A 17930-nucleotide genomic window follows, 5' to 3' on the forward strand; every position below is an offset into this window, starting at 1 on the left:
GGAGGCTTTCGTGACGTAGGAAAGCGGGCTCCGTTGCAACAGCGCGGCGCAATCAGGATTATGTCGAGAATCATTCTTCGGAAAGGGATTACTGCCTAAGTCAAGGTTTCCCCTAAGGAGTGGTAACGAGTCAGTTTCTGCACGGCTCTACAAAGCCGCGGGGCGCGTGTCCTTCCTTCGGTTCGACAGCGCCCTTCCTCGATCGGGTATCCTCCTATCCCTGTCGTCTGCTCGACTCCGACTGAGGTATCCGTCCCCAGCTTGTAGCGGCGAACCAGCCTTTCAAACCTGTTCTCTGTTTACGGCAAGGATACACTACCATATACTAGGGATCCTGCGGGTAACCCCGCATGTGTTGGTATGCGTGAATACAGCCTGGAGAACTGGAGAGGACTCTTACTGAAAACAGCTGAAGAGCATGTAGAGAACGAGGAAGTTGTCCTGGCAGTTCTCGAAACATTTAGCAGCCTGACAGAGGAAGACGACTTGCCTTGGGCCTTTCTTTGTCGAGCAGGTCTCCTCGCCCTCCTACACAGGTCAGCCGCTAGCCTGGAGAACTTCGACTGACCGTTAAATGGTCGCGACTGTGAATCAGAAAGCGCCGATTGCCCTCCCTCACTTGGTCAGCTACGAAAGCAGAGGAAACAAGACTGCTGATAGGCTGGACACTGTCTGTCGGCCATGTTCCAGGCTGCTGGCTTCTGGCACAAGAGGCGACGAAGCGATTATCTCCTGCGCCAACGTGGTTGCTGGCCTCCTGAAAGACCAACAATGTGGTCCGTTGCTAGCCGGTTCCCAGGTTGTACCCTTGCTGCATGATCTCTTCAACGAGAAGCGGGACAGTGGGTTTGTCAACATTGCTCTTCTACAATGCTTTCAAAGGCTTCTTTTGAATGAGGACACGAGGTTCGTCACCAAGAAGTGTGGTCACGCACGGTGCCGACGAGCGCCGTCGGCCGTCTACTGGTATTGTATTCCTGTAGCGCTGGATTTAAGTGAGTCCACACGTGAAGTCGGGTTTGCATCTCGGGTTTCCGAAGACGATCGAAATGCTGCTTCACCTTTTCTCCTTGCAGAGAGGTTGTTCTCGCGCAGTCGCGAATCTCTTCGACTGCAATCAGACTGTATCGACAACGGAGTCCAGTCATAGTCAACGAGGTACGAGTTTTTAACCTCCGGGGTAACCAGAGACACTATTGTCATGCCAGGGTTGCTATATCTTTTATTCAGTCCCCATGTTTCGGATAGTAGAGGTGTTCGTACATGTTTTCTGGAGTGCCTTTGTTGCAGGCAAGTACGATACTTAGTCTTCTAGTGGTAAGGCGGAGGCGACTGGCTGGCCTTGGTTGCTGAAACTTGTGGGGGTCTTCTTGAAGAGAGCGCACAGAAAACTCTCATCCAGATAGACTAACTCAACGGGTGAGCGGTGGTGTGTAGCATCCCGAAGACACCACCGAGCAGCATCCCTCGAACGAGACACGAGGACCAGGGTTATAAGAGTCTAGCTGCGGCAGCATAACTTTGAAGCTGCACACTCCCGGGCTCCCACTCAAAGACTGACTGTCTGCCACCGCTAAACAGGTGCGGGTACCTCAGAGCGGCCATAGTCGTTGCGGTCAGCCTAGTCTCATCAAACGCCGCGCCGTCCGATCCGTCTTCGGTAGAGGTATGCAGTTAAGGCTAAGTTGTCTGTGCCTGGTCCTGACCAAATGAAAGATGTTCGGAGGTGATCCCGAGGAGGAGATCAAAAGAGTGAAATTTCGAGATTACAACAGGGCATGGATCGAAGCGGCGGAAGGGTCAATCACTGTCAACGAGTGAGTTCGGCAACCTTGCTTCTGCCTCGTAGGCCCAACCAGGGGCGCTTGTGAGTGGAGGCCAGCCTCTCTTTGTGTCCACTGCCAAGCTCCAAACTCCTTGTTCAAGTGGAGCTTTGTGTCGTCAGTCTCCTCTCTCGGAGTTGTAACGGGGCGCCATGCTCTCCGCCGCAAACCAGACTGGCCGAGCGGCAGTAGCCAATCGAGGCCGCTGCGGCAGCCAGGCAGAGGCGGCTGGAGTCTGTCGCACATCCTTGGCTCTGTGCGCTAACGCCTGCAGACCGAGCCACGAGAACTCCTCCGACGTATCAGAAGGTATGTGCACCAAAAGAACTTGCTCCGAACTGAGTACAGCCGAAACTCGTTACTGCGAGTCTAGTCACCATTAGTTCCGCCCACGCACGGCGCGCGAACTGCCTTCCAGGAATTGCAGCCCGGCTATCGGTTTCACTTGTGCCCCAAGTCCAAGCTGGCATCCGTGTAAAGGATACTGAATATCGCGGGCAACGGGGTCTAGAACAAATTTCTTGCGGTACCAGCAGACGCAGAGACATCGGTGACAACCCAATGGGGGCAGAGGCTTGCGCCGGCCATACTCGGCCCTGCCGGGGAGGCAAAGCACGAAGTTGTCCGCCCTGCAAAAGTGGCTAGGCTCGTCTTTGCGCAGCAAAAAGTGGCAGCAAATCACAAAGTGCAGCTACAACCTCACAACTCGACAAACGGAGGGTCTCGCTTTCAGTCGGAAACCGCGAACTCTGTACTCTGATGACACCTGCTTTATTTGTCATCCAGGGGAGTTAACCAAAGAGGGCTGGTACACCTGGATCGAAGCAAGTGATCTTTTGGAGAGGTAAGGCTGCCATTGTATAGTGTGCTCCGTCATCCCCTAACACCGCCAGTGAAGGGGTTCCCCGCCACCGTCGGTGCGGATGCAGGAATTCACGCTGTGTAACGCCATGTCCACAAAAATGCTCTGGGGCACCCTGGGGCCGCGAACTGTAGAGACAGGGGCATGACAAGTATGCAGGAAAGTATGCAGTGGCTGACGCGATAGTGACGCACGCAGTCCAATACAGCGGAGGCGAGCTCCAGGCGCCAGCGCGTTGTAGTTCTGATTGCCAGTCGGCTGACGGGAAGCTCGTCTCACTGAAACCTGGTGGGGAAAGCCAAAGAAACACTCTCTACAGGCAGCGACACGGGATGTCAATTGCAGGGACTGGTCCAAGCTGTTACGGACGGCAGAGTCAAGCCAAATTGACAGTCCTTGAGACAAAACAGTACATTATAGTGCCTACGCGGTCGACAGTCGCTTACAGCTTCTTCAACCGGCACAGGGGAGCTCCCGTGGCTGGAAATCGTGAGCTATCGCGAAGCTGCTATGCGCGGTCGGGGTGTGTCGGCGCGATCTCCGTCCAAACACCCGAGACCACGTCTTGCAAGTTGCTGCGCTATACGGACGCCGGTAGACACACTGGGGAGCAGACACAGTGGCGAGGCCGCCGTCAATCTGTTGGTCTGCTGTTTGTTCGTCTGGCGTTGGGAGTACGTCCGCAAGTGTCGCGACGCTGAAGGACTGTGAGTTTCCCGGTGGCTCGGTCAGTTTAGTTTAGTATCCGGGTATCAAAATGAGCTGAGGCCTTTGAGTCGAGCGCGACCAACGACGGTCCACGTAGGACAGCAAGGTTGCCGGTGCTTGGTCAAGGAGTCTGGGTGAACACCCGTCTTGGGCGAAACATAAATGCGTCGAGTGCTCTGTTCGAAGAGGCGGAGATGGCACACGCAAGCTGCGTTCACAAGGCAGGTTTTAGGTGGTGCTATTTCGGCCAGACGAAACAGTAATCAGGCGGAAGCAGTACACACTAACAAAACGGGGCGCAGCCAAGACGGACAGTTGTGAGCAGGCCAGTATGTAGCTTGCAGGCGAAACGTTCACACTAATGCGGCCGGAGTAATTTCTGTTTCTACCGCTCAAACCTCTGAGTACTTGGTCCCGCTGCTAGCCGGCACAAGCCGCGTGGTTATCCAGGCAGCTTTGTGATTGCTGGGCAGATCCCGTGGAGAAACGCTGAATGTGCGTGCGGTACTGGGCTCCTCTGCAAGGCGGAGGTAGCGGCATTTCACGGCATCAGTATAATAGAAGAAGGTGTTCAGGTAGTTTATGGGGCCCGGGTGCTTCAGCACAGCGGGTTCTCCGCCCACCTCTGGCAGCCGCCACTGCAGGTTCCGCGTCAAGCGAAAAGGGCCCCGTTTCTGCGCAGTGCACACACTGAGACCAAGACACATGTCTGTGCCTCGGCTACAAGGCAGTATAGATATGCTGCTTTCTGCTGGACACGCCTCGTGGTGCTCTGGCTTCGGGATCTGTCGGACCGCTCACACACACGCGCAGACAAACTACCGGACCCTCCTTACTTAAGCAACGCTCCGGCAGATTCCAGCATGCAGACGGAAAGCAATGCGCAGTATTCATTTTTTCTGAGTTATGACTACATTCCCTGTTTGCGGCTCCTGTGCAACATTTTCCCGCCTACACCAAAGTACGAGGCGGCGTATAGCTCAGCAAAAAACCCGTACCGCCCCGATTTAACTACCAGCCTTCTGCACATATCAGTCCGCATTGGCACTGGCGCAGTAACATAGTACAAAAAATGCATACTGGAAAGACAAGCACGACCGACAACTTGTGTCCATTGTTTGAGTACAAGCCATTTCTCCCATGACTGCACGTGACCACTGGAGTACCGCCTTACCGGTACGGCGCTGATGTCGACAGAAGCTGCCGCATCTGACAATGTCGACGGACTACAGTTATCTCCTGACTTCATGATTTTCGCGACGATGAATAGGACGACGGAACCAGGAACTGCAGATTGGAAATGTCGGCAAAGACAATATCCGGAAGCGCTGGTTTACCACCCCCCGAAACGACCCCTGTCTATGATCCTGTTTCCTCGTGAACAGTCGTACTGCACTTTGTTCGGGCGCATGAGGCGGCACTTTCGGTGCACGACCGTCAGTGTCGAGTCGACGGCTAAGGGCGTGAGCAGATTCGTACCTTTGCGTGTGCCGAGAAACCAGCTTGACATCCGAAGAAGCTGCACCACCTGAGCGGGAGCTGACACAACGCAGGCCCTGCCGGCTATGAAGCGTAAGAGGATTAGACAACCGGAAGTGAGGGAGTGCCGGGAGGCCATTAAGCCCCTGAACTAGCTGCATAAATAGCGTCTTCACCTTCCAACTGTCCAATAAACCTGGCGACAATCAGAGCCAGCTCCAAGAAGATTTGCGCTCTGCCCCGAAAAAAGTTGCGGGGGTCAGTTAGACGCTGGCGGCACCGTTTCTGCCATCATCGTCAACTCAGAACCAACTCTCCAGCTGATTCACTGGGGTGGAGCTTCGTTTTGCAAAGCAGACTTTGAAGGTTCAAGGACAGCAGGCAGCAAAGAGCGTCGCATGATTCGATGGGTCAAGGGATTCATGCATGGGGAGACCCTGACGACTGGAAGCTTGTGACCAAATCCTCGACGCGACAAGAGAGAGCTGTCACTGCTCCTCACCACACTTCTCCTTATTTCTGCATCGCAGTCTAGCAACTTTGGTTCTTGCGCTGGTAACCCTGGGTGAGGCTCGCTTGGAGAATTTTGAAGGTAAGCGACCGCAGCGAGCGATTGCTTCGCATGGCGAGGGGGCGGATGGACCGCAGCTGTCCTCTCCTCTTCGCTGGTACGGTGTGCAGGACAAATTCTACTTGGGTGCCTTGTAGGCGAGGCAACACTTGGGCATTCTGGCAATGGATACAGCAGCGTCACGCACGGCTCTACAACGAGAGCAGGCAGTTGTCACTCCGTGTACAGGTGAACGTCCACAGGATCTGTTCACCGCCTGACGACTCTAGGCCGCAGGCACGTCCAAGTGAGACGACAACCAGGCACACTTGATCTGTACAGCGAACAACCGGAATAGCGACTGGCGTAGAGCGTGCCCGCTCCACGTATGTGCAACGGGAAAACAGATAAAAGAAAGCGGCAACACACCGCTGCTGCCAAACGTTCGGCGCTTCGCAAGCGTGAAAAGCACGAAGCCCGTGAAACACTGGACGAGGCCGTTACCGTGTGGTGATCGAACTGGGCTTCGTCGACTCGTCGCCAGCGTGGGAAATTCCTTAGTTGGCAGGGAAAGAAGGAATGCCTCTCGGGGACGCGCTGCGGAGTGCCCGAACAACAGGTACTGCAAAAAGAGAAGTAACAGGAAAGGAAGAACTCGCGGCATCTTACTAAATTCCGATTGCCAAATGCGATACAGAGGGAGGAAACCGAGTTTGAGAACCCGCTATTTGAGGCAAAAGGCTTGACAAAGCTGCTTTGTGTCGGGCGCAACACTCCGTATGTGGTAATCGACGAGACTCACAGCGACATCTCCTTAAACCTCCCCAGGTCTCTGAAGTGACAGCTAGTGGCCTCATCAGAGAGTAGGCAAGATTTGGAGTGGCCGCACGGCAGGCCTGAGAAGAGGTGGTTGCACGGTCTCGCGCGAATCTTACCACTTCAGGAACACGACCCGTCAAAAGAATTGCCTGCAAGGATTTAAGAAGGCCCATTATCTCTGCTAATGCCTGCAAACATGAATGAGCATCGTAAGCTCATAGAGCTCATACGGCTGACAGGTGCCAAGCTGCGCCTCTCAGGGATCTTCCCCTGTCCACAGTGGCGCCCCTGGAAGCAGTCGTGCACATTCTCAGAATGGTCAGATTCGAAGTGCTTGCCAGCTGGTAGGGCAGCAGGGCAGTGCCCTTGTTGGTGACGTTGTCAAAGCCAACGAAGGCAACGGTCACTTACCTTCACTCGGCCTGTGACCCTGAGCGTGGCTCCGCGCAGGGGTTTGGGTGCCTGGTGGGCCCCCGGCTTCTGGAAAGCCTCGCATTGCTTCGAAGGCTCCTCCCCCTGCCGCATGCCGACAGGCGTGTTTCTTCTCACTTCACCCTTCAAAGCCAAACGAACAAGCACGTGCGAAGTGTCAACCACGGGCTGTCTGCGCGTACCATCCCTGCACTCAGTGACGCCCCGGACAGCCGGCCACTGTAGTGCCTTCTGCCGCTTGTAGTGCCCACGTTAACGAACTACCGTACGTACCCTGGTTCATGGGATTCGTCGTCCAGGGTCGGCTCACGTGGTTAAGTGACTCTGTGAACCCGCCAGAGGGGCGCCTCTTGAGAACAACACTAGAAACATGGCCTCTCTTCTGTAGCTACCGTGCGGAACGGGACGTGTGACACAAGAGTTGGCAAGATCTCATCTCTTTGGCACGACGTTGTATCACGATGCTCTCGGAAGTATACACGTTCCTCCTACTTGAGCAAATAACAGTGCCGTTCACACGCTCCTGCGCCGCCTAACTGACCTAGGACGCGTAGTAACTAAAAAGCGAAGAAGAACCCACAGGAGGCGTTTCTATGAACATATCCCGGGCCTCGGGCGTCTCTTCAGCTGGCGGAGCCCGCACTGCACAGCACCGCTGACATGGTTGCTCACAATCACTCCTGAGCTTTACCTTCTCTTGCATCTGGCGTACCGGCGTCGCAGTGTGCCCCCTTAAGAACAAAATCTGCTCTATCAGGTACACGACGACTGCTGCCAAGCTACCGTCGTTAAGGATTTGTTCCGTTGTTGGCACTGCAAAGAAGACATGTGCCGCAGGACGTAGAAGACGGGGATCGACAAGCACAGCTGCTCTGTACTTCTGTGCTCTGGTTCAGTAGCTGAACAACAAGCGTCCCACTGGCTCTAAAAAAGAGTGCGAAGCTTGTCAGTTTCTGCCGAGGACAAGAGGTTCGCGCCCTACCACTCAGCCGCAGTGTTTCTGAGTTGACCGGGTTTTTCCGCTGAACTGCAGAGTGCCTCCTCGAGTCCAGAAAGCCATCGTGGCGATGCGGGAGACAATGAGGTGTAGAACGTTCCTGGGTATTGTCCATTGTGCCGTGTTTGTGCTCTTTCGCATTCACTTGCTGAGCATGCCGGGCTTGCAATCGATTTCACAGAGAAGGCCGGAAACCGTGTGCCTTAGTTACGGCGAACTTGCGGCCCCAGCGTCCGCAGGTTCTTTGGATGTTTTTTAGGGGAACCGAACACCAGGAGTTAAAAGAAGGACAAATGGACAGAACACTGGCATGGAGACTCGATAGAAGAACCGTTGACACCTGCTGTTCGAGAAGGAACCCCTAGAAAACCGGACTGGCCACTGACAAGATGGAGCGGGGCGTCCTGGCAGGGAAGTGGACAGGTCACAGGTAAAAACTCTTTGAAGATGAGAGTACGCAGCTGCATCGTGCCGCCTTCGAAGACCTCCAGTGGCATGCGTAGGCCGCCTTTGCCGACCACCAACTCCAGAACAAGGGTTGGGAACCATCCGACTGCGCCGGTCGTGAGTTTTTGAAACCAACCTACGAACCCCGTTGTTGTGAACGTCGGGCAGGCACGCAGCTGACACGTACACGAGGGCTCCTGCCCTGCACGAAATGGCAACTCCGTTCGCGGGGTAACGAACAAAGGAACTGAAGGGAAGCATGTGTTTCATTGCCTGTAGTGTCACCCCTAGCTGTGATGCCCGCGCTGCGGCTCTACGCGACCTCCGATGCGTGCCGCCCCGTGCCGTATGTACGCTGCGCCAACCGGCCATGCGTGTACGAGTGTAATGCCTGCGCTGCGGCTCTGCCTCATCGCTGCTGCATCTCGCACCCTGGTACGTTCACGCCACGCGAAGAGATCGTGCGTGTGTCTACAGATCGAACTGTGCGTGAGTGGGGTCTGAGCGCCCTCGTCTGTGCAGGGACTGAGCAGGAACACTTCCCAGATGAGATGCCCGGAGTTCCGCGCCGGCCGCTAAACTAGCGTCTCCTTACGGAGCCGCGCTGTTTCCCCGTCACACTGCACAGCCTGTATGGAACTAACAGCATGCACCCGCCCAAGAGCGCAAGTATAGCGCTCGGCGCCTGCCTACAGGCGACTTTTTGCGATGTCTCCCCGTCTCGAGTTAGGACCACGCACATAGGCCAGTCCGATCTAGAGGCGGGGGGTCGGCTGGCCCGGAGACACGCCCAACTGAACCATTGTTGAGACCTTCGTGTATTTGCTTGGATGGATGCACCTTTTCTGTGGTTCCCGCTCTGTCTCGGATAAGACGCCTGGATATCTGAAATGCTGGCGACCTAGGTGCGTGCGAATCTCGTTGCAGAAGTGAACCAACAGGTACTTCGTTGTTGATCACGGGAAGAGCGTCATCACGCCACATCCAAACATCTGTTGACCGTCCCCTGCGCTTTGCCGTCATAGTGGTGTGGTGGTATGTCAGGAGAACCTCCAAGTGTGCTTGACCGGACCTCCGTTACACCCTGCCCTTAGTGCGCCTACAGCCGGACTTCACGTTACACAGTTGAATAGTGCGCCTACTGCCGGACTTCACGTTACACAGTTGAATCCCGTATCCCATCAGGAAATCCCGTGTGAACTTTTGGGATTCCATGAAAGACCGCTCCTATTTTTCTACTTTTCAGCTAAACAATTGCAAACGTCAACGTTGCACGGAGGTGCTGATCGGTTCTTTTTCTACGCGTGTGGTGCGGACATGTAGGGTCACTAACTAGTCAATCTTCACACAATTTCAACTCGCCAGTAAGCGTTAAGCGGCAATGCAGCGCAACTTGAAGCCCTGCACTGCGTTGTAGCTCCCGAGCTTCGAAGCCTGCGGTGGCAATCAGCGTGCATGCCGTTCCACTCCACTGTTAAACACTCACTTGGTTGGTGCGTTTGGCACTGAGGGTGACTTGCAATCCTGATCTTTTGGAGACTCGCCCTCGATGAGCTGTGCTCCTGTAGTCGGGCGACAAGAAAGAGCAGCGGGAACCTCATGTAGACTGCCTCGCCCTCTTTGCCCCGCAAACAAAACGCCGTGACGCTGGTCGCGTCGCAATGTCATTTGTTAGGAAGCGCCGAGGACAGAGCACAGCATTCTTGGACGGGCTCCCAACGTGGGCTCGCCTCATTTTCTTTTGGCAGGCTTCATTGATACCCTCACGCTGCAAGGCCTTTATCGAGACCCCACAGCTAGGAGAGACGCTGCGAGTCTGTTCTACAGCGCTTGGCCTGCCTTTCACGGCCGCGGCCTCCCCAGACAAACGTACTTCTCCGGTTTCCAAAAACAGGGTTCTTTTGCCAGCCCAACACAAGAGAATTGATTCTAACGTCGGAGAAGGAGGAAACCGCCCGTATTCGTGCGAGCTCGAATGGAGTGCACAAGTGGCTCTGCCACTGAAAGAAAACCGCGGATCCCCGTGCGGCTCACTGGTAGTAGAGGAACGGCTGTAGGCTAAAGAAGAGTTCTCTTCCAGAAACCGTTGAACAGCGGAGATGCAACTGGCTGTCACGAACGAGCAGACTGAAAAAGTACTCATGAGACGAACACCAAACTCACCAGCAGTGGATGTTCTGATCCAACGATCTCTACCGCCTCGTCACTGTAGCAACCCTTTCTGAAAACAGAACGACAGACACTTCCCCCGGCGTCATGTCGCCAGCACCAACTGTACAAGACGATAACCACGACCCTCGCTACGCCTGAATGACTTTTTGAATCTACAGCTGCGGTGACAAATGACAATGCTGCTGTTTCTCGGCCTGGGGAACTATCAACGTGGCAGCGACACACAGACACACGGCCACCTCATGGCTTTCCTATACCTACTTCTTTTCATCATCCTCCGGAGAATCTTCTTGTCCCTAGAGCGCTTGATCTCTTTGACACCCTCTCGGTTGCCTCTGACAAGCGCCACGGGTCGCCTCGTGTCATCCCCGTCTGTAGACGAGTTGGCTTTCCTCTGCGGAAGACTTGCGGTGACCCTCTTCTTCAACCGCGCATCCTTGCAGATAATCTTGCGCACCTTGGTGCCGTTGAGCCGCGTGCTTGCTTCTTTCCCCTAGAAACAGCGCAGAAAAACACAACAAAACGGTCGGTTGCTACCCGCGCCCCGCTTTGATAGAAGGCGTTTTCCGAGAGCATTCCTGCAACGTAAAAGTTCTGAAGACCCAAATGAGAAGCAGCGAGACCAGACGGAAACTACGTATGGCCCGAACTCGCCGTCTCCAAGGCCCGTGCTGTGCACACGAGACGAGTGTGCAAGGGAGCCGTCCCGGTTCGCAGTATGATCGGTATCGCCGAATCCACATGAGTACGTGAAGCAAAACTAAGCCGTGCCGGAGCCGGGGAATCCTTCAGCGCACAACGTAAAGGGCTGCTCGAGGCGTCATCTAGTCTTCACGGCTTCGCAACGAAAAAGACATAGACAACAAAAACCAGTATCACGAAACAGGTAGATTAGCCCTTGGAATGTAGAGAGATGAGAAATTACCTTTCCTTTTCCGGTGAGACCATCCATGTCCCTGTCCTCTGTTTCGGAGCTGGTGGCACTTTCTTCGACTGTGGTGGAGGGAGAAGCTCGTCCACGTTTGGCCGCGGTTTCGAACACGTCGACAGTAGTTGAGCTGAGTTTTTCAAGCTGCAGGAGACAGCAGTTTCAAAGCACAGCCAGCCAGCCCAGTTACCTGGGGACCTGGAGAGACGAGATTTCTTAAGACTGCACCACTAGGCTGCTTCCAAGAAAGGCCACACGGAATAAGGGCTGGTTTCGACCATCCCGTGTCCCCTTGCTTTCCCGATACATGTTACAAACAGACATGATCCGATGTTTACATATAGACGGCACCTGGGAGGTAGCCTATCCCAAGAAAACGGAACAAGCATGAGTGGCATCTACAAAAGTCTGGAAAAGTGTGTGGCATCGATGTCTATGTAAACGTGTGAACAGCATCATACCAGCGCAAGTAGGCTGAGCGAGTGAACAAGCTCTTTCTCTGATGTTCTGGTACGCAGAGAAAAACGCTACTGGTGGGTACTAAGTACGAAGTCGCTGTAACGCATGTAGCGTGAAACTCTGCACCAAGCGCTGTAACCTGGCTAGATGCTGATGCACCTCAAGGAGCATAAAGCCCGTCCCTCCTGTTGAGGACCCACGTCTTGTGTCAGCTGACGGAGTTCGTGCCGCCGCTTCAGCCTCTCCTGTCTCCTTTTCTCCTCTTCCTTCTCCCACTTGATCGCCGCCTCGTGTCGCGCCCGATGGAGCTTCCGATTATTTTTGCGCGACATCTTTTTGTCCAGTAATGCCACCTCACTGTCTCTTTACTAGGAACAGGACCGGCGAAAAGGGGTGCTCCGCTAGGAGGTGTGACTGTTGCAGAAGTGGACAGGACCCAAAAGCTATACCCGGCTCGTTAGATATGGACCCCACAGCTGGTCTACGCGGACACACGTTTGAGCTTGTGTGTGTACACTGATCTCATTGTGGTTTTCTCGTGAAGATCGCCGGCCCCACTCGTAGCAACACCTGGTGTCGGGTATCCAGTTCTCGGTTCACGTGGTGGTGGTAAGCCAGTCAGGTAGCAAGAATGGTATCTGACAGGCATCTGCTGGAGAGACCCGTGCCTCCTACTTCAACGAGACTACGAGCGATGGAGCGGGCTGCGTTCGGCCCGCCTGGGTATGAACGATATGGAAGTTTAGAGACTTGCGGACACAGAGCAAAAATCTTTCCACAGTAACCTCCTACCCACAAGAAGGGACACGAGAGCAAAAACGAGGGTGGCGGCCGTGAAAGTGGACAAAGAATGAAGGCTTTCTGTAAGAATGAGATCACGACTCAGAGGCCGCTGTGACCCCAGCATCCGTATCCGAATGAACAGTAAGAGCACAGAGAAGGACAAACGTAACGGGAAAAGGGCACCTACACCAATGCAGACACGGCACAACTGTATGACTCAAATTACCTGAAAAAAAGATGAGCTAAAAAAAAACAGCCTAATCCAAGATACAGGAGCTCTCCTCTTGGGAGAAAAGTTTCACCGTTGGACAGTTTACATGCTGGTTCATCGGGGCATAGAAAGAGCAAACAAGAAGCTGGGTCTCGACGCGCCAGCAGCCGCACGAGAGGCTGGGCGTGCATGCGGATTCCCACTTTTGAGCGACACAAGGACCAGGTCGTCATCCACTGGGATGAGAGGTGGAAGGAGGCTACGTCCCAAGCATCTTTCTTCCGTATACAGGAACGGAGAAGCAGAAACCATGTTTGTTTGGCCGGTTCAATGCGACTTCAGGTTTCTGGGCCGGGAGTCAGAAGGCTAGTCGAGGACCTGGCGACTGTAGAGCCGCATGCACACTCGCCCTCTTGCTTGTTGCTTGTGTCTCCGTGCGGCGGTTCACGGCATGGTCTTTTCTCTTCTGTCGAGTAAACCAGAGCGCCCGAACTGGATCGGGCTGGAATTCTAAACTTGCTGGCTCCGCGCGTTCGGGGATCTCTGCGGTGTCTTGTCTCCGCAGAATGGCAACCACGTTAGTCTCTAGGCGTACCACACTTCGGGTGAGGTGACGTTGCCGCTTCTGCACTTGGTTTCCTTTCTCAGTGTGTTGGGACCAACCGGCGTCCGGACGGTTGCTGCTAAAGAGGTGAGAGGCGCGTTCGGTACGACAGGGCCGCTCACGCCGTGCCTGGGGTCCGTCCTTCACAGCCGTGCAGTGCGGGTGGTGTGTCGTTACCTTTTCTGTTCGCTCAAGCGCTTGTCGGCCCTTTGTTGTCTTCCTTTATGGCGTCCCGTTGTCCCTAGTGTCGTGCTCAGCGTCTCCTCGGCGTTTTAGTGTCTGGCGGTGGTCATCCTGATCCCGTCCAGAATCCGTAGCGCTCTCCTTACAGCAATGACCTTTCCTTCAACTGGTTTTCACTGGGGTCGACACGCCTCTCGGAACTCGCACCACCACAAGCGCCGTCATGGCAACGGCTCATCCGTGTCAGCCGATCCGGCGCCTCTCTCAGTGCTTCTCTTGGACCCCCCAACAATTTCTTTTCCTGCTTTTGCTGCGTGGCTGGTAGGACTCTCTGCCCCAGCAGCCGCAGAGCAGCTCTTTTATGTCGCCCTCCAGCGGGGCACCGGGAACATTGGAAGCGGATCCTCGGCTGCCGAGGCACGTCTGCCCGACGAAATGACTGAACTCGCAGAGGCGACATTGACGTTGCCGCTGGATGAACTAACTGCCGCGTACCGAACCCGTAAACTAGTCCCTCAGCACCGCCAGACCTCTCTGATCATCTTAGAAAAGCTAAATCTGCAACACATCGAGCAGCAGTACCTTCTCTTCGAACTCCTTGCTGACGAAGATGCGTTCGTGGTTCACCCCGTTCAGCCCTCCGCGTGCGCGCCATTGGCTGCGTCAGTGGCTTTGTCGGCTCAGGCAACCCTCAGGCGTCTGTCCCCTGCCGAAGAAGCAGGGTGTAACGAGGAACTGATGCAGTTTTCCTCTCTTAGGCAGATTTCTCGTGATTGTCTTCGGCCAATGCCACTTTGTTGGACTTGTAGTGAAGACCTGTTCTACGAGTTACAGTTCCTGAGTCATGGTCATTGTCATAGTACCTGCAGCGGAGTTGTTCCTTGTTTCTCGTCTACCATGTCGTACAGCTCAAGCTTAGCTATACCTTCGCTTAACCCGAGTGACTGGAAAGCCCTACGGCGGGGGTTTTTTGCGTTGGACGGTTCTCTCCTTTTGCACCTGCTACTTCTTTCTCGTCAACAACAGCAACGTCTGCTACTTGTCGACCCGGGAGGGTCTGTGGGGAGACGGCTTGCCCCCGGAAGCTCAAGAAGCTCAAGTGGGAGAAGGCAACCCTTTCGTCTGCTGATGTCAATTTTCTGGAGAAAGAGAGACCGCGAAGCAGAAAAAGCACTTTGCGCCGCGCTTGCGGGGTCTTCGGGTTGTGCAGTCCCTGCAGTGTACAGACAGATTGAGAATCTGCGGAGAATCTTCAATCACGTTGCTCTGGCGGTGCTTCACCAGCAGAGGCAACTTGCCGAGCAGAGGGCCTGTGCGGAAAGTCAGCGACCCGCTCACTCTCCCAGAGCTGACTGGAAACCGAAGGGCATGGCTTTTTTGACTGCCGCTGTTTCAGCGGCGCCGTCCCACGGCAGCACGGGAAAATGGAATGATGAAGGCCGCACAAGGGGAGAAAGCTGTACTGTCTCCAAGGATGACTTTCGCGCCCCCAAGGGCGCGTGTACAGCTGGGTGCTCAAACATATGTCTGGAGGGTTTTCTGTGTGTGAATACAGGCGATACTCCGGCTGAAGTCGGTGATACCGCTCACGCTTTGGCAACCCGTGTCCATCCTTGCTTTTTCGGATTCACGTGTTGTCCCGGATGTTGTGAATTGGTTCCCCCTCTTGCAGTTGTTGTTGCTGTGAGCCTCCTCTTACCTTCGTTTCTCGGTCCTGCACTGGGCTTCTTGTACTGGCGTACCTGCTTCGTTCTTCACTTCCATATGCAGCTGCCACCCCTCGGCACACGGTCGAGCGAAATCGGAATGGTACCTGCTCGGTCTGCCTCTGCCGGTCGTCACCGTGCTGGATGTTTTTCAGAAGTGCCGCAGGGCAGAGCCCTCCGTTTGGATACCAGCAGATCAGCTCATCTCAGAAGCACGGGTGGGACGGTGTTCGGGAAGAGAGCAAAGAAATCCAGACCACTAAAGACTCCTTCTGTCGGAGTGCACAACTCCGCTGTACGCGACATTGGGCCCTGTTGTTGCTTTTCGTGTGTCGACCAAGTGATCCAGAAATTCCTCTTCTTTGTTTTCGGATCACACAAGGATATCTCCGCCAGGATCTCCGAATCAGTCAGTGGCTTGGGGTGGCTCTTAAGTACCCCACAGGGGCATTCTGATGCGAGACACGACAACAGGTGCGTCGAGGAGGTTAGTGCTGCTCAGGCTGCTGCTACGCTCCAACTGCCATCGTGGTGTATTACAGGCAGTACAGTCGTCGCCAGGCGGTTCAACGTCACCATCGTTAATGGGAAAAGCCGAAGTGGCGCCGCACCTTTCCGCAGCTTCGAAGTTTTGCGCCGGCGCGTTCTCTTTTATGCTTCGCGGGTGAAACGACGTCTTGAGAATGTCGAGGCCGCCGCCGAATTTGAAGCTCGGCGTTCCCACGCTGTCACTTCTGCGCGCTTTCACCATTGTAGTCGTGGACTATCGCTGTGCGTACCATTAGAAGAGAGCGCACCTCTAGCTAGCCGCAGTCCTGCAGTGGGCCGGGGCTCTTTGCTCGGGGGAACGGCAGGACAGTCAACATCAGGAGCCGTAGAGCGCATTCCAGTGGGAGGGCACGCTGTGAAAGAAGCTGAGGAAACAGGAGAGGATGGTGATGCCTTCCTGAGTGAGAGCCCTGCGCCACTGTTGACAGCTAGAGAGCTGCTCGGGGGCCTGTTGGCACTGCTGGCTTTTCTAAGTTGCTTCTCTTCTCAGAAACGTTTTCAATTTTGCTTGATTCATCTGTGGCAACTGGTGGACATTTTGGGATGCCGAGATTTCCAAACATCCGAGCGCTCTGATTCTCTTACGTGTGAAGAACCCCACAGACCCGCGGGTGATCCACCGGTTCGAGATCGGCAAGACCCGTGGCAAGCATTGCGGGAGAAGGCCAAACTTTGTGGGTCTGGAGTCACACCGTCACAAGCAAGCTTGCTGGCAGGCGAAGGCAAGACAGGCCAACGACCTCTCAGTGCAGCTCCTACCTTCAATGGATTTGAATGGCAAGAGAGTGACCTTGCTTCTTCAACCCGAGAGGTGAGGCGGCATCGAGACCGGCGCCGAACCGGCGTCCTACTGTTTTTTGCTGCTTGCCGCGCCGCCATCTTCGAGCTGTTGGCCGAGGGTTCTGCCATTCCCACAGCGAAAGGAAAAGGCCCCACGTGCGAGCAAGTTGCTAACGGGCCAAGTGATGTAAGCGGCGGGAGTCAGACACACGGTGAACGCAGCGCTTTCGGGCATAACGGAAGAGGGGGTGCTGGGACCGGGAGCGAGGCACACTCCCCCCGCAAGATGTTCACGGTAACTGGACGGAAAAGGAAGCAGCAGAAAAGAGACAAAACCAGCGACAAGGTGGAAACCATGAGAAAGATATGCGGTGTAGATGCGGAAGTTGCAGTGGCACGAGTGTTTGTTGAACGGTGCTGCGGGTTTGCAGCTTCTTTGTGTGAGCAACCTCCGCAGGTGTGTGAACAACGTGAGGTAGACAAGCGAAGCGGGGCAGGACCTGCTTGAGTTGCTCACAGTGAATCCCTGGATTCCAAGAACAACTCTAATCTCCTGGATAACAAGGCGCCAAAGCATATCTCGGGGCGCATTCAGGTATGCTGCTGCGACGGACAAACCGCTAGAACGACTGGCTAACTGGGTCCTTCTAGTTCGCAAACTGGCCGCGACAAGTCTTTCCACACGTTGCCGGTAGTCTTCCAGTCTCTTGCCGAATTTGCGTGTTTGCCAGGCCTTCTGTGCGCTCACAGCTGATGACCGCCTGTACGCTTACGAGAGCTACAGTCAAGGGACCGCTGAAATGAGACGGAACGAAAGCCGTAGGTGGATAGTCCGGAGAGCGTGATTTGGTTGCAACAACGCCATCCACAAATTTCACACCCGGGCCACCTCATTCACTCAAGTGCACGGGGTGTGTCGCCCCCCACCTGATCGAGCCAGGTACCGTGCTGCTTTTTTTCCCCAGCCGCGCCGGTTACGTGCGCGCAGAATCTGCTGCGTTCTTCTTTCCTGAGAGCATCTACGGTTTTGATTGACGAGGGCAATATACTCACGCGTAAGGAACGCTGAGATTATCGTTCATGGAGAACCACCCTCGGCGTGCTCAAGCCCGGAGAGCCGTCAGTCTTCGGCGACGCCGCCCCGCTTGGGATGCTGCCTACGCGTGGGGGATGGAGTAAGATCTTCTGCACGGGGGGGCTGTCTTCGCCGCTCTACAGAGACTAAGAAGCCTGAAAATGAGATGCCATCTACCAGAGCCGCGGACACTTTCTTCGAATGTGTCAAGCGGAGTCAGCAGTGTTTCAGCTTGGCGTGAAGTGTATCCGGGGTGTCACTCTTGCTCATGCAACACGGCCGTGACGTTTCTTGGTGCGGGACCCTGGTGCGGATTTGTCGCGTCCCAGCCACAGTCGGTTCTTCTGTTTTGCAGGCTGTGAC

General features: G+C 55.0%; 3 protein-coding genes across 3 annotated transcripts; 1 reads left to right on the forward strand and 2 right to left on the reverse strand.

The window, feature by feature from the left end:
* Positions 1–2069: 2069 nt before the first annotated feature.
* CSUI_000893 (uncharacterized protein) lies at positions 2070–7397 on the reverse strand. The gene is made up of 7 exons (XM_068061100.1): positions 6653–7397; positions 6358–6429; positions 5927–6044; positions 5375–5601; positions 4873–4921; positions 4017–4067; positions 2070–3569 (listed from the first exon to the last, which is right to left on the reverse strand). Exons 1-7 carry the CDS (start codon positions 6764–6766, stop codon positions 3424–3426), a joined length of 777 nt encoding a protein of 258 aa, XP_067926916.1. The 5' UTR covers positions 6767–7397; the 3' UTR covers positions 2070–3423.
* CSUI_000894 (uncharacterized protein) lies at positions 7398–12769 on the reverse strand. Its single transcript, XM_068061101.1, has 6 exons — positions 11877–12769; positions 11215–11361; positions 10551–10782; positions 10281–10338; positions 7656–9679; positions 7398–7486 (listed from the first exon to the last, which is right to left on the reverse strand). Exon 5 carries the CDS (start codon positions 8487–8489, stop codon positions 7926–7928), a length of 564 nt encoding a protein of 187 aa, XP_067926917.1. The 5' UTR covers positions 8490–9679; positions 10281–10338; positions 10551–10782; positions 11215–11361; positions 11877–12769; the 3' UTR covers positions 7398–7486; positions 7656–7925.
* Positions 12770–12957: 188 nt separating this feature from the next.
* On the forward strand, positions 12958–17469 carry CSUI_000895 (uncharacterized protein). Its single transcript, XM_068061102.1, has 2 exons — positions 12958–17087; positions 17224–17469. The coding sequence occupies exon 1, from the start codon at positions 13608–13610 to the stop codon at positions 16998–17000; it is 3393 nt and encodes a 1130-aa protein (XP_067926918.1). The 5' UTR covers positions 12958–13607; the 3' UTR covers positions 17001–17087; positions 17224–17469.
* Positions 17470–17930: the final 461 nt, after the last annotated feature.

The sequence above is a fragment of the Cystoisospora suis genome, assembly GCF_002600585.1.
Source record: "Cystoisospora suis strain Wien I chromosome Unknown contig_356, whole genome shotgun sequence".
Classification (NCBI taxonomy): Eukaryota; Apicomplexa; class Conoidasida; order Eucoccidiorida; family Sarcocystidae; genus Cystoisospora; species Cystoisospora suis.

What these genes read in the sequence shown, in the direction of transcription:
- CSUI_000894 (XM_068061101.1), bottom strand. Translation starts at nt 8,489, where the DNA reads ATGGCCGGTTGGCGCAGCGTACATACGGCACGGGGCGGCACGCATCGG.
- CSUI_000893 (XM_068061100.1), bottom strand. Translation starts at nt 6,766, where the DNA reads ATGCGGCAGGGGGAGGAGCCTTCGAAGCAATGCGAGGCTTTCCAGAAG. An exon ending in GGGTCACAGGCCGAGTGAAG is followed by an intron (nt 6,430 to 6,652) that starts GTAAGTGACCGT and finishes TCATGTTTGCAG; the next exon opens with GCATTAGCAGAGATAATGGG. An exon ending in CGGGTCGTGTTCCTGAAGTG is followed by an intron (nt 6,045 to 6,357) that starts GTAAGATTCGCG and finishes CTCTTTTTGCAG; the next exon opens with TACCTGTTGTTCGGGCACTC.
- CSUI_000895 (XM_068061102.1), top strand. Translation starts at nt 13,608, where the DNA reads ATGACCTTTCCTTCAACTGGTTTTCACTGGGGTCGACACGCCTCTCGG.